At 38.8% G+C, this 16,199-nt stretch overlaps 1 protein-coding gene across 2 annotated transcripts in view; it reads right to left on the bottom strand.

Moving 5' to 3' along the window:
* The window catches only part of MCTP1 (multiple C2 and transmembrane domain containing 1), a 285,660-nt gene that overhangs the window by 165,462 nt on the left and 103,999 nt on the right, over positions 1-16,199 (bottom strand). For both annotated transcript variants that reach the window (XM_050912970.1, XM_050912971.1), the window contains exon 2: positions 7,862-7,976. In XM_050912970.1, the coding sequence (XP_050768927.1) occupies positions 7,862-7,976 (115 nt within the window). The remainder of the gene's footprint in view (positions 1-7,861; positions 7,977-16,199) is intronic.

Here is a 16,199-nt window from a genome sequence, read left to right as displayed (position 1 = left end):
AGTGCTTGCTGGGCAGTTTCTCTAGTTTCTATTTTTAATCGTAAAACTCAACCCCTCAAATGGCCTTTTCTAAAACATCTGAGAAACCTATTGACAGCATTTCTCCCAAGAAGGTAAGGATTATTTTATTGTTTTCTTTCTATTGCATTTTTATAGGATTCTAATATATTGTAAATATTATTTTACAGACGTGACTGTTACAGGAGAGGAAATTCTGGTCCACTCAAACTGATGGAGATTCTACTATCAACTTCAATGGATCAGAAATAAATTAAGTAATCATAAAATCTAGAGTGTACCTAAAATGCTCAGGAAGCCTGCTGTTTAATATGGCTTGTGATTTCTGAACCTACAATAAACCTATTTAGCCCACTGTCCATCTCAAGACAACTGCCATCTTTGCTGCATATGAATTTTCCCAGCGTACTGCAAACTGACAGTTTCAATTTTGAGTGCCTAAAAGCAACTGATCAAAAAATGTTTGAAAAAACTAGAAAGTTATTTTTGCATTTCATAATTATATTTTTTTGATATCCACTCAGTCATATCAATAAACATTTCTGCATATGCTCCATAATCCTCATAAATAAATCTCCATTTGGGGAATTATTATTGTTGGGGTTTTTTTATTAAAATTTTCACTAAATTAAATAGTCTGCTACCCACAGATGTAGATTCTGCCTGAAAGTACTCTGCAGCTCCAAAAAACCTATCTTTTATTTGGATGCCTAAATAGTAGGGATGTGAGGAAGCTGGTAAAGTGTATGAGCCTACTGACAGCAGTGTTTGAAAAATGCCTGCACTTGCCCGTTTCTGCGGAGGCTGGCACAGAGCCAGCACTCGCAGGCAGCTTCTGCCAGACCTTGCCATGGGGAAATTCACAGCAACTGTTGCTGCCTCCAGAGGTATCAGGACTGAGTTTATTTTGGAATTCTTGCAGAAATTTTTATTGTAAAATGCCAAGGAACGGCTGCTAAGCCGTGTTCTCAAGTTATTTAATAATCCCACAATTTACTTGAGACAGTCCATCTTTCTACGGGAATAGACTCCCCCTTAAAGGCTTAGGAAACGGCATTTAGTCACCCTCCTAGAAGGCTGCCACGCAGTTTCCTCAGGTGTTTCCTTCCTCTTGGGATGGAGAAATGAGGAGAAAAACCAAGGGCCACAGTGCGTTAAGAGAAACATGACAGGCCAGATGCTTACCGAAATACAAGGGAGAACAAGAGATCAGTAGGGTGCAAATGATGGACTGACTTTTTTGCAGCTTCCCATGCAAAGGGGAGAAGCTGTTCCCTCCCAAGTTTTCAAAGGGACAGTGGGGTACCACCAGCAAGGTGAGGACTTCCTAGAGTGTGTAAGAACTCCTGGCTATGATATTAACAGAAAGCCACATGAGAAGAAAAATGCTGCATGTAGACCTAATGTAAGCTGTTTGCTGGATGGAGAGGTGCAGGCGCAGCGAGGGACCTGGCAGTGAGAGCAGGCACTGTGTCAAGCTGAGAGCAGAAGGAACCAAAGCAACCGATTGAGCCCGTCCTCCGGTGCACTTGGGCACCTTCTGCGAAGGGACTCGCTCAGATGGACAAAGCTGCTTGTAGCACGTTAGTAGAGCGCGCAGCCCTGTTTCTCCACTGCTCCTCTCTGCTCTTTCCTCCTTGCTTGTCCATACTGCAAAAGGACACTACTCCCCATCACCACCAGGTATGGGTCACTGCCGCCAGGACCCTGCACGAGATCTGGCTACCTTTCGGTGAGGAGAAAATATCGCCACTGGCCTCCAGAGCTGCCAAGCGGCAGGAGGCCAGGCTGCAAGGGGAAGAGGAACCACCGTGCTGCTGCAGAGAGCAAAGCAGCGGCAGCAAGGCTAAGGCAGAGCAGAAAGGAAACTGGAAAGTATCTTCCCAGTCCACATTTTACATCGGGCAACGCTGATCTGTACCTGTTGACAATTAGAATGAAATCCGGAGTCGCAATTCTCTTTAACCAAAGCTAACCTCTCTCTGCAGAAAACAGAGACAAAACTCCAGTAGCCTCTTCCCGAATCTTAGGCATCTTTACTCAAATACAGACTAAAAGCACTTCCTACCTAACAAGCATGTACCTTTAAATAAAACATCCTGTAAATGTTTTTACACACTATGAATGCTGGCACACTTGTCTACATATATTTACATGAATTCCAGAGTAACAAGCATGCCAAGCTGCCATTTCTTGTTTCAGCATCTTATCTTCACTATCTCTGTAATAAGGAAACAGGGCATTTAAAAATTAGTTCTTCCAGACATTCACATGCCCAGGAGTTCTTAAAAATTAAGCTTATTTTTGACACAGATAAAACTTAACATAACCCTTCTGAAACACCTTCATATAAGCTACCATTCTTGCCCATTCTGATTTAAACTAAATATAAGCCCTTTGATTTGCATCCAAAAACCAATGATACCTGATTTCTGTTGTATTAAAGAGCATTCGAATTCCATTCCTAATTAATATGTTAGAATAAAAATATAATTAAAGAGCTACTTTGAGGAATGTTCACAACTAGTGGCATGAAAATACTGATCCAAAAGGCCTTTTAAAAATACTTTGGCATCCGGCTACTTGTTATAGCATGAACAGCATTTCTCTTTGGTCATTGCCTTGTGGCTATCTACCTGCCACATTTGGAAGATGGGGCGAGCGTACGCTATTGATTTATGCCAATAATCCTCTCATCTCACCCCTCCAGGAAACAGAACAGGGGCATGTTCCTATCATTCTCAACTGTGTCACAGACTTAGCAATATTTCACAATAAGCAAAATTTATTCCATAATCCTGGTCTACCTGAATCATAAGGATGAAGAGTTTCTTAATCTCCAAATCTACACTGTATACACTGTATTTTAATCAAGTTAAGGACGGAATTTCAGTATCCTGCATCAGTGAAACCCACAGTTCAAACATAAATAACACGCTCTACAGTTAGGCTTAAATCAAAAGCCTTTTCAATAATTTTAAATGCATTGCCTTATACATAGGTTTGCTTTCAATATTGTGTCGTTGCACAAAATTAGGAGTATCTTAAAGGGTTAATCATCTCACTTTACTTGTTATCCCACTGGCACTTACTTTTCTTCTAGATCCTGAAAATGCAGATGTATACTGAGTTATTCACCAGAAAAAATGCAAAGTCTATGTGTATGTTCTTGCACTATTACAGTTCTTCAGATTCTCCTGGTTTTGACAGTCATCTCTCCCAATTATTCTCAATTTAAGCAGCTAGTTTCTTACCAATATAAATATTTCATATTGGAAACAGTAAATTTATCAAATTGAAATGCAGTCTTTGCACTGCACGAGGGCACTAATTGCGTACTATTCCTGGCTGGCTTCTTGCCGTCTTTGGCTGCAGGTTTCAGTACCAGTCAGCCACTTAAGGATCAACCCCTCAGCTCTTTCTACAAAGACAGATTCTCTAGCCTTAGGAAGCATTACTGAACTGTCTCCTGCAGAGAGAGACACAGAGATCTGGTGATATTATCCGTTTAGAGGTCAAGGCCTCAGACGATGATAAACATCTGTTTTCAGGAATTCTTCCTGTAAGATTTCACGCAGAAAATACACTACTTCTGATCACCATGAAAAAGCCAACAAATGTTTCACTTTTGCTCATAAAAGTATTTTCCTTGTGCTATTTTGCAAGATTGAGTCAATCCTCATGCATTTGGTAAAAAAAAAAAATTATAAATTATAAATTTTAAAGCCAGAAGGGATGAAATTCATCATGTATCTACCCTGTTTTTTTGACTATTTATTTCCCAACTTTGTCTGCAGTGGAGCAGCAAACCAGCATTGCACATTTCACAAAAAGCACGAAAGGGAGTGGGTTCTAGGCTCCAGTGAAGTAAGAAAACACTGTGAGGAAAACAGATTTAAAACACTTAAAAGAGTATTTTGATATCTTTCTTTTGACTGAAGAGAATCATAGAAAACCAATGACTAAGATATAATTCCCCTTTTCACCAACTGTTCTATAACATTTCAGTTGGCATCTCAAAATAAGCCTCTTTTAAAGCAAAAATGGATCAACCACAAGGGTGTTTTGTTTGTTTGTTTAAAAACAATATTTAAGATATTGCAAAACATCTATAAAGGCATGTTACCAATATGAAGTAGTCACATAAACTCCACATGCAATAAGTTAGAGACCAGAAACAAATCAAAGGGGTCTTTTTAACCTAAAAGTTTTAACTCCAGAAAAAACTCTTAAACACAAACACTGTATATGACAAAAAGCAAATGAGAAATCAAAACTGAAAAGGAAAACATAAAGATGTAGGTAATAAGGTTAACTTGTTAATATTACCAACTTAGCAGGTCCAACATTACACAGTTTCTCCCAGTCTTCTGGGAAAACGCCTCAGAAAACTAGTTTTTAAATCTAACTAAGTATACGGTTTACTTTAGGATGGGCTTAAATAAAGCATATGTTATAAGCCACATTTGTGGTCACTACAGGATTTTGCCAGAAGCAAAAACGTAAACTGTCGCATCACATAGCTGAGATGAAGTTATGGTACTGCAGCTCTGCGGTACTTGGAAGGATCAGACTGAAGACAGGATTTCTTCTGAAGATGAGGAGTTCAAAAGAATAGTTACATTTCCTTCTGTCATACTGCACACACCAGAGCGTAAATATTGCCTGTTATAACGAAGGATTATTTTCATTTATTTGAGAAGACAACAGCAAGACATTGGTCCTCTCATGAAGAATGTTCTGTTCCCCTTTTGTTGTGACTATCAATGGAGCTATTTATCAACTAATAGCCGTGATTAATGCTGGCATTGCTAGCCACATAAATATAGCTTCAATCTTTCCCCTTCTGAGAATGTTGTGGTGTCTCTTTTTATAAATTTGGGGAAGACAAAGTGTGCAGAACACTCACAACATGAGAATTCAACTTTGAATTCCAAGACTGCAATATGTTCAGTAGCAGGTTTCTAAAAAGATATGTGAAACTGCAGTTCAAAAATTAAAGAACAGAAAGCTATAACTAAAACAAAATTATTTTCTACCATGTAGTTCAAGTATTCTTTCAGAGTGAAATTCACAGTACTTGTAGAAAATTCCATTGTCAGGCTTTAAGCAGAGGATCTGGAAAAAGTTTTGGAGGAATGGGGTGTTATGCGCTGTTACAGACTTACAGTGTAAGACTCCTCTGAGACAGTCCTGGGATAAATCTTCCAAGCTCTGGTTTTAATAGCTAACACATCTGTCTTAGTAGCTCCATCTAGCATTTGGATATATATTCTTACACAGTGCCTCCCATGGACTGTGCTGTAATCACTTTCTGGCTCATAAGCCGTGATACAAGCACTGCTGCAGCATGCAGGCAGTGCAACAGAAACACTGGTACTAGCTCAGACCAAAGGTCCTGTGAGCTCAATGCTCCGTCTCCATCGGGGCTATAAGCAGATGCTAACAGAGAAATAAGAGGACACTCACATATGTTACTCCCCTCCAATGTCCTCCTAGGCATAACACGAATTTGGAGCAAAGACCTTCAGAGTCAGATGTGTTTTCTGTACATTTCAATGCCCTTTGTGGATTTTTCTTCCACGAACTCACTGAATGTCCTTTTGCACCCACGTACACCTCCTGTAAGAATTCAGTTTTATATGCCCAGTTTCTTAGTGAAACACCAGTGGGACCACCACAGGGATACGTTAAACAATAAATAAGAAAGAGCAACTATTAAACTCAAGAGAGAATTTAGACAAAACTGACTTCCCAAATCAAGCCCCTCTCTGTGCACTTCCCATTCAGCAGCCATCTAAATCCACTAAGCGCCTGCCTAATGCCTGTAAAGTCCCCTCAATTCAAATTCTGCAGGTGCTCCTAAAATCTCACTCTGAGTAGCTCCAAGAGAAAGGGAAAAATAGCAGAAACACAGTGGATGGCCGCCAGGACATTCAGTCATGAGTGGATGGGTCCTAGCTTGGGGTCCCAGTACAAGGTGCTGTTTCTGCATTTTCTCCTTAAGAAACAAAGGCTCAGTCCTGGAAGCCCAAACCCTGTAGAGATCTGAAACCTGGTCAATGCAGGAGGGAGCACATCTGTAGCTCCCCACCTGGTCCGAAGGATCTTCTACGCTTCATGAAGATGCAACGCACATTCTCCTTCCTGACATGCTTGCAGCGGCTTGGTAAAACATTCCCTTGGTTGCTCAAGATGAGAGGGCTGAACTTTTTCAGGGGCAGGAAAAAATTCAGAAGGGGAGCGGAAAGTAACCCAGGCATCTCGCTTTTTTGTTAATATTTCAAGTTACAAGACTGCTCTGTGAAACTAGAGCCCAAGAACTACCTTCTTCTCCAGTATCTTTTCAAAAGAAAAACCAGTACTCGCTCAGCCTTTTGAAAGGCGATAGGTGTATACCATCCAAAGTGAATTACAAGCTCTGAAACAGGGTGGGCAATGACCGTGCACTGCAACCCTAGTGTATGGGCTCTAGGATTAGTAAGTACTGAGGAAACACCACTCTTTTCGTGTTGCCGCCCAGGCAGCTTGAGGAGGTTTCCTTGCTGCTCAAGCAGCAGCTTTCCGAACTGACGTTTTAAAGCACTTGACATTTTATACAGCACCTAGTATTCATTTCAGACCCTGGGATTCCACCTCAGGGTCTGATCTATCCTTTGTTTACTCTAGACCTAGATTCCTGTATTATGGGGAAAAAACCTACAGATGTTTTGCTTGCATACAAATAACCACATTTACATTCACATTTTTGTTCATTTATAAATAATATGAATGACGGATATGACTGAACTACAACACATCATTCAGAAAGCGGGCACGTCTCTCTAGCTCATGAAACAAAAACATTTGAGTATTTTTAATGAATGTCAGGCAAAGCTTGACAGAATATCAATCTGTCTAGAGGAACAATATACATAAAAGTTTATTCTTGCAACAGTGACTATATTAAAATTTCAGTTTCAGGGACATAAGTATCAGTGGAGTAATTTCCTATCAATGTAAACAGCCTTCTACATTTCTGCTACCATATTTGAGATCCAAAATTGGTCAGGTAACTTCATCAGGTAAGTACGGAAAGGTCCTGTGCAATACTACTTCTGCAGTTAAATTTTTACTATGGCTTTTTCTCTCTCACAAGGAATATATTACAGCAAATCCAAAATAGGCTGTTAGTCAGACTTACGATGCTCACGTTGCTGTTCAGGAAGTAGATTACTGACTTATCTAATTTTAAATATGAGCTGCAGTTGCAGGTACAGAGTCACTGAGTCAGCCCGCTGCGTTCCTGTGGGTCAAAATACCTTTTAGGAATCCTTTCGACGTCTGAACTACGTGTGCGGTACATGTCTCAGAACAGACTGTAAAATGCCAATATATGATCAGCAGATCGGCCAACAGGTAAAGCCTGGACACATTTAATAGAGGGGTTTTACTGTTTTTTGTCTTTAAACACAGCTCCAGTATTTATCAGTTAAACACTCAAGGAACAAAATAAGTAGCAAGACAGCACTTGTGCGAGCAAGACAGCATAAATCTGCAGTTAAAGTAAATCCATCAAACCTTTCTTAGTTTGAAACATTCAAAAAAGAGAGGAAAATGAGCTAGCATAAAAATTAAACCAATATTAGCTAAATCCTATTTCTGCTCCTGTGTGGGTTTAGCTGGCCCTAGCTCCTTCTACTTCGTGCTTTTGAGTCAAAGAACTTCTACATAGTTTTAAGCAGAGTTTAACTAGCACACTTACAGTTCAAACCTTAATTGTAACTCTAATGCCCTTATATAAATTTACCCAATGGACATGTAGCTTCCCAAACATTAAGGCAGTGTTTACCAGCACGCTTACCTCCACGATCCCGTGCTGCTAGATTCTGTCCTCTTCTTAGAGTAACGTCCAACTGGTACATTCCGGGATCCCCAGAGGGAAAATCTGCATTACTCGTTCCAACCAAATTTGTTCTCTGGAGGGGAAAAAAATAAAAATACAATAACTAATGTTACTAAAAGTTTCATGTAAGGTATATTTTTCTTTTGTATCACCGTCCTGTTGAACTAAGACAAGGCCGTATCCCATTTCCCCACCTCAGAGCTAATGCTCCAACACCAAGGAACCTGCTCCTGTCATCAGTATGACAATTCCTGAGCATGCTTTTTCTTAAAAAAAAAACCAACTCAAAAAACCTGGCTGACATCTCAATGGTTAAATTTACTATTTAAAAAAGGTGGCTGAAAAATAATTCTTTGATACCTGTATTTATTATGGCAACCTCCATTTTTAATTACATTCACATACACTCCTGGCCCACTAGAGCAGAATAAGTAAGAAAAAACAGAGCTGGACCTTACAGTACTGCTTGGACTAGTCATTACCAGTAACCTCAAACCCTGTATTTATTCAACAGTGATAATCTAGGCATTGAATAAACATACATGAGTTACAATTTTGTCAGCTACTGCAGTACTTTGCAAGATCTGCAGTTTTTTCCACAGTTATGGGGGAAACGGGGGGCGGGGAGGATCATAAAGACATTAAATGCAGCTGTAGCTCTTCATTTGTAATACGTGCCTTCTTAGTTTGTCTGTATGCCAGGGCAAGATAAGATTCTTAGAGTAGTTATTTGTATAAACTGTATCAGAAGAACTTTAAAAAAAACAAAAAAAAGGAAGTCAGAATGCAAGGAAGTCTCTGGACTGCATGAATAGTAATCACATTTCTGTCCCAAATGACAAAGGAGAGAAATTGTATTTCTTTGTATGTATAAGCTTTTGCAAAATAGTTTTTAACACATCTCTATAAGTAGCATCTAATTACAGCACATACTTGGAACACCACATTTAATTTTAAGACTAGAACAACTGTATCTATTATACATTCACAGTACTTACAGGAGCTTCATGTATTATACACACTGAGCACCACAGTTACATATTCTCATGCTAGGAGCTAAACATTTTAAGACCAGTGCTATTAATATTTTATTATGCGATTATGGGTCCTCTGCAAGGAAAAAAAAAAAGCAGCATGCTAGAAACATCTCACAGACCTTGTGTGTACTAAGTGCTATACCACTTCAACAAGAAACTTTTGTTGTTTCTCCTCCTACTATCCCTCTTTTCTTTTTAAGGTAATAATAAATGTCAAGCATGAAGGAAGCCACAAAATAAAGGTATTTTAACATATGGTTTATGCTCGTTATTCCAGAGTCACAACTCTGAGCCCTAGGATATTAACCCTTGCTGCAACATGTACAATGCTGGCGAAACCGCATACTGACATGCTCACCACTTCCACAGCAATGAAATTGTTCAAAACTAGTGCACTTCAGAGAAAATGGTTAGATGAGCTTTGATTTGGCAGGGGGTGTTGTTCTTGAAATCTCTCAACATTTATCTTCTAATTTTGTCCTTGTAAAGTAACTGCTAAGGCATGCCTGAAACTACCAAAAGACTTTGCAAGACTCGTGCAGAAGGCACCCACCACCTTCTTTTAAATAACTAACGCCTCACTTACCATCTCTTTTTTTCTTTTTTTTTTTAATGCACTGACTGCAGAAGCATACCAGATTGACAATAGCGAATTTCCACCCCACCCCTGCAATGCTTAGTATCTAGTCCAGCCAGACGTAAGGAAAAAATTGCATACTGGCCTGATCCTCGGCCTCATCCCAGGCCCCAGCATTCATCAGGGTATTGCAAAAGAAGAAACTTGTGTTCTGAAGTAAATAATAAACACCAAAACTCTCCTTCCCCTTTCTTGCCCTTCTACAAGAGCTTGCAGACACAAAAGAAACATGATGTCTCCCAATATTTATCCCTCCTCAATTCTTCCTCATGGCATCCCCCTCTCCCTTCCCCTCTGAGGTACAACGCAAGCTCTGCAATGAAATTCCTTGGTTTAAACAGTGCCATGTTGCTCCCCTTTCCCTTTCTCACCTCCTTTTCAATGCTTTTCCTTCCTTTTTTCTTGCAACGGAACTTCACTTTCTTTTTTAACTTTTACATTAATCAGTTTTTCAGAAAGCTGCTCAAGGAGGCTAGAAACGTTTAGGTGAGCAACGTAACAAGCCTACAGGACATAAACAATTACACAAATGAAATAAAAAGCAAATAGATATTAACTATCCCTAAGTATTAGAAAGTCAAACAGTATTTCTGCATCAGAACAGCAGCATTTGAAGTACGCAATTAAAACTGGAAGTTGCTATAATAAAGGCAACTACCAATAAGTCATTTTTCAATCACCTTTTTTAATTAAGTTCAAAAGTTAAAATGGCAACTAGTAAAAAACGAAGAACCACTTTTGTGTGGTCTGTAGCAATGAACTAAAGTTAGAAATGTTTAGACAAGAAACCTGAGAGCACTCACAAAAGCCTACAATTGCCCTAACCATGGAACAGTTTCAAAACCAAATTTTCTGAACTTCTAGATTCCAACTAGTAATGTCAAGAAAACAAGTTCTCTGTAGTTAGGAAAAAAAAAAAAATCATCACAACTAGAAGTTGTTGTGAGCCACAAAGCTGTTTCTTACTGACTGCTGAAGGATGATGACAACAAGCCTGATAAAGCAAGGGCATGCCTTCACTTTTAGTGTCTAAAATGTATAGAAGGTCTTGAAATTACTTTTATTAAATCTTTAACGAAAATGTTGAGATTCCAGACAAAGACCAGAAAGGCAATTAACCATATTTTCACATATGCAAAATCACCTGTAGGAATGCAATGCCTGAATTAATTCCTTTGAAATAATTTTTAGGAGTGGTCTGTCATTATTTTACTTTAGAATATTCTGTTTAGCTAAACTATAACTAAATTCTTGGACTCTACAGTTTCCCATAAAATCAAAATTAATCTGCTTTAAGGGAAATTTATTATTTGGCACAAACACTGAAGCCCTGTACACAGTGAATTTCGATGGAGAAGTTAAAGAACACTGATTGTCTTGAAAACAGGCCATGTCCAAAGGTCAGGACAGAGGTCTTGATGACCGTACCCATCCTCAGTTGCACTCTGTTGCTCAATAGATACAAACCCTCCTGGGCTGTTCTCTTACCAAACAGTGAGAGCAACAACAGGAGCTGCTTTCACTTTCTGTGAGACGTTTCCGAAGAAGTTCTTCAATAGCCTGCACTTAAATGAAGCTGCAGCTGCAGCTCACTCCTGACTCATGGCACGTCAAGTGATGCTCAAGCATGCCCAGAAAATGCATCGTTTCATCGAGCCAAAGTGAACACAGAGCTCCCACTGGCCATGCTTTTGATGGCCCCTATGAGTGGCACTCCTCCTTTAAGCGTCTGTTTTTCCAAGAACTATCTCCATATTATACAAACTCATTAGAAATCTGAAAGACGACTTCCAACAAAGCCAGGCAGCAGAATTAAAATCATTTTTCAGTTCGGTTCCAATGTAGCCCAACAACCGTTATTCAGCTGGGTTATTTATTAGCTGTCAGTCAGCTGAACCCTTTTAGATTAGAGGGGTACACAAGGCAAGCCCATGAGGGACACAGGACGCTCTATTAGAACAACTACCAACAAACAGCAGAATGGATAGCTTCTAACTGGAAAACACTCAGTACTGTATTTTAAGACCAAAAATCAAAGACAGCATTACTACATGAGCGTGTATTAAGCACACTTACGGAGCTAAGCTGTTAGTCTAACAATGTGAAATAATATGTTTGCTCACTTTTACAGAAGCTCTGGCGTTTAGACATTTAATGAGACATCTGCCATTCTGGAGACATACAAGACCGAGGGGAGCTGAGGAGGAACATGCCCTTGCCCAGGTCTTGTGCCACTGTCACATTATGGGCCACACAAAAAGCAATGCAAAGAATCTGTACCTCTTAGCACCAAAAAAAATCAGTTTTCTGATACCTGTGACTAGTATCCATGAGCAGTTTCTGCTACCTAAGCTGACACAAAACCCAAACTATTGTCGAGAGGGTAATTAAAGGATTTGATTTTTTTAAAACTCCCATTTCTGTGGTATATAAAGAAAAAAAATTAATGAATTTTCTCAAAAAAACTTCTACAGCAGCTGGAAGCTCTGGCTGCAGCTATGTCATGAAGCTGTTCACTGCTAAACCCTTTGTGGTTCATTGTCGTGAAAAGTTAAGCAAGTACTTCCACCTCTGTTGTTCACACCATGAGAGACACTTCACTGTGCTTCCCAGATTTAGCAGCTTAGCAACTAGATGAACAAACTATTTTTTACAGCTGAACAAATGTCGAGCGTGTAAAGGGACTGTAAGCTAGCTGATGGGTAGGTACATGCGAGTAGCTGCACACCAGTAATAAAGGAAAAAGCTATGCCAGTTTTTGTACATCCAATGCTTCCACCGTATAAAGTGTTCACTGGTCAGAACACAGTTCCACCTCAGCATGCAAGAAAAATGACCCCGCTTTGAAACTGACAGGATGGCTAGAATCACCACCATTCCCACATCATATCATTTTTCACAGTTTGTTAAAAAACATACTATAAAACAAAAAGACAGTGAATCTGATTCTGGTCACTGGGTATCACTGAAGTCAGAGGTAAATCTGTTGAAGTCAGACTAGCAATTTCTGGCTAAAATATGAGAATCTGCAACATCATTTGGGTTATCTTCTCACAAACCACATCACAAAGTTTCAGGCTAACTCATTAACTTCTCCCAGACTGAGACCCTGAAGGTTACTACCATTTTTGTCACTGAAAACTATCTATCACCCTTTTATATCACCATGAATACTGACATTCTGCTTCAAAGCTCTTAATATTTCTAACAATTAATCAGCTAAACCAATCCAAGAGATCAATGGCTTTACTGCTCTCCTACAATTTATATTGTCACTAGCATGACTTCGCGCCAGCAATCAGGGGATAGAAGAGTTTAAGGAACTCTCTGCTGCAGAAAACAATTACCACTTCAGAGGAAGAGATCCTAAAATTTGATACAGTTTGTGCAATGCCAAAACTGAAAATATTCAGTAGTTCAAAAAAAAAAAATCTACACGTGTAACACACACCCCTTTCCAAAAAGGAAAAAAAAAAAATCCTTAGCAATACAGCTAAAAAAAAACCCTAACATTTTCCTATGCTTAAAAGTGTATTTTGGAAATAGATATGAACTAGATTGAAGTAATATTCTTATCCGAGTCATTTAAGCAACAGGTTACAGCTCTGTTGATTTGCTGTTCCATTTCAGTATTCTGCCAGAACACACTGACTAGATAAGCAAAAAGCACTTATTTTTCCAGCATAAAACAAAGGCATCAGCATCAATACTTCCTTCGGTAGATAAAGGAAAGGGGAAATGTAACGAGTCGTATAAAAGGAGTGGGAAAGACTGTCCATGTGCTGGGGTCGTTGTCAGGAAATGGGACGGTGAAATAAACCGGCATTCCTTTCATAGTTGCATACAATAGATGAAATTAAATCCAAGTGTCCTGCAAGGAGGAAGCAGCAGAACATCAACAATCAAGGGTTCACAGCATGGCATGAGATATTACCAGCTTTCAAACAGAAAAAAAATACCAAAAAGCTTGAAGTAATGTAACTGTGTCTTCGACATTGCATAAGCAGAATATTCCACCCCAGTTACTGCCGGGCTCAAACTGATTTCTTCAGATCATTTTCATTTGTCAAAGCTTCATGCTTTGGAAACACCTGCTTGCAAGAAATTCAGAAATTCTGAATATCCAAGCGGCTGTCAACTCCTTGTCAGTGCAACTAACGGGAACTGACTGTGCTTCAAAGTTACAACAATAAAGTCAAGTGACAAGCAATTTTTAATTTCACTGAAAGTATTTACTTATCTAACTTAGGAGTTACGATGACCATGTCCTAAACAACACCTGGTATGCTAGTGCTCTGGCTGATGGCAAGTCAGGAAGAACTGAGGAACTTCTGAGTAAGAACAGTTATACAGCTCACTTCACCTCATTCATTCCGTTTTCCTTATTCCCTAAATAAAAAGGCAGGTGTATAATGTGAATCCATTTCAACAGCAATATAAAAGAACATTCTGGGATTTTAAATGTTATTGGAAATGTGCAGAAATTATTAGCAGCATTTTATATGCACTAATAATGTGCTTTTTGATTAACCACATACGTGCTTCAGATGGGACTGGCTACTTTGTTAAAGCTTGTCATACAACAGATGTTTCCCATAGACAAGATATGCGCATTTGTAACAAATGTGAAAAGCCACAACTGTTGTTGTGAAGATTTTGAATTGGATAAAATGTACTCATGAACTGTAAAAGTCGGATTTTGCATATGTGCTTTTTATCACATAATGGTAACAGTGCATACATGCTAGTCTGAAACATCTCAATTACAAAGAACTATGAATTCTAGATTATTTCTGCAGAATAAAGACATTTTTGATGTTAGCATTAATCACATACACACGCACACACATTTTTAATATATGTCAGTATGCTCTGCATATGACCATGTAGTTTATATGGTCAGGAAATACACTGTGGCTGTAAGAGTCACGAGTGCATAAAAGATTCAGACTCTTTCCTGAGGCTGCTTATTAAAGAAAACCTTATTTAATCTGCTTATTAAAGAAAACCTTTAAGAATCAAATAGCAATACTGACCATTTATGTCTGCAGAATAACAGGAATATTTTTGGTGACATCTGTACTAATCGTTGCTCTTTGATTTTACTTGAAAGCAACCAAAAGTAAATGCTCATTTTCAGTATCAAACTGATTACTGTCAACAGCATGCCACATTCCCTTCTGAAAATGTAATGAGTAGATGCAGAAATAATAATAAAAGATGTAAGCATGTTAACATTTGGAAAGTTTTGGTATTCAGAAGTACATTTCAAATCACCTTTTTCAGTTGAAGCACTAATCCTGTCTGGCAGCAAAGGAAACCACACAAATACCAGTATTGACAAAACAATCAGAAGAGATTCCACCGAGTTGCTCCTCCTTCCATCTGCCTCCATACCCTGTTTTGGGGATGAAAAACTCAGTTTGCTGCCACTTATTCATTCAAATTTACTATAAAATTTTACTTCTGCAGCACCACTTATAAAGACTAAGAGAGTAAAGCAAACAGAAAATCAAAAAAATAATCCCTTCTCCCCCAAGATTATAAATTTATTCTTGAATAAAGCAACCACAGCTTCCTTCCCAGTTTTACTACACTCCATCCTGGCCTCCCCACCCTCCCCCATGTTATTATCCTCCCTTGTCATATCACAAATTAAATGCTCTCATCTGGTCTCTTCTGTGAAAAGCAACTGCTGTAATCATGCCAAATCCTTCCGGGGTTATCAGAGTTTCTTACAGACACAATAGTTCATCTACATATAACAAATTGTAAGCACAGGGATTTAGGCTGTAAGCTTTTCAAGGACTGAAGAACGTCTTTGTTTTCATATATAAGTAAGGGTGGATAATTCTTTCCTGCATTTTCCAACTCTTACTCCTCTTTTCATCCTTTAAAGTATATTGCCTCAACCTCCTTATAACGGGTTGTATAACAGTTTTTTTCAAAGTCCAAATACATTTTACCACTTTGTTTTCCCCTTGTCTGGTACTGATTTGATAAACCCAAAGCTTTTTAATATACTATTGATAAGCAATTCCTTTGTAGAAGACGTAAGTTTAAAACTATTATATCTGGAATTTCAACTATTGAGTTACGAATTTGTGACTAGAGTTTGATCAAGATTGTAAGTACAGAAATATCAGTATCAGTCCACTGTCTTTAAAATTACCTGGTTTTGCCCAGCACTCCAGTATAGCTACTGCTTTTAGCTAAACATGGTTTTGGTAAGAATTCAGCTGGTTTGACTCTTACACTCTCTGAACAAAGTGATTTGTTACAACTTATTGGTTTGCTCTGGAACCATCTCTTTTAGCATCTTTTTCACTGACAATGCTTCTTCATTAAACCAGGAAATAGCACATCCAGACTAGGTTCTTCTCCAACAGCTTTCACAGCAGAGGGTGATGTAGAGATCGATGTAGAGAAACCCTTGTGCCCTCACCAGCGGCTGTACAGTCCTTCGCAGTAAGACAAAAGCTTCCCTAACCACTGCAGATGCCTTTTCAGGAGAAGCTCATTGCTGAAGATGAAGGGAAGGATGGGTTGTGTATAATTCCCTTCTGACTAACATTACAGAGGAGATCAGGAATAAATTAAGTAGATATGCTAGATAAATCAA

Source organism: Gymnogyps californianus, chromosome Z (genome assembly GCF_018139145.2).
Source record: "Gymnogyps californianus isolate 813 chromosome Z, ASM1813914v2, whole genome shotgun sequence".
Lineage (NCBI taxonomy): Eukaryota > Metazoa > Chordata > Aves > Accipitriformes > Cathartidae > Gymnogyps > Gymnogyps californianus.
The sequence above is the reverse complement of the archived record's forward strand: the minus strand, read 5'-3'. Positions and strand labels throughout refer to the sequence as shown.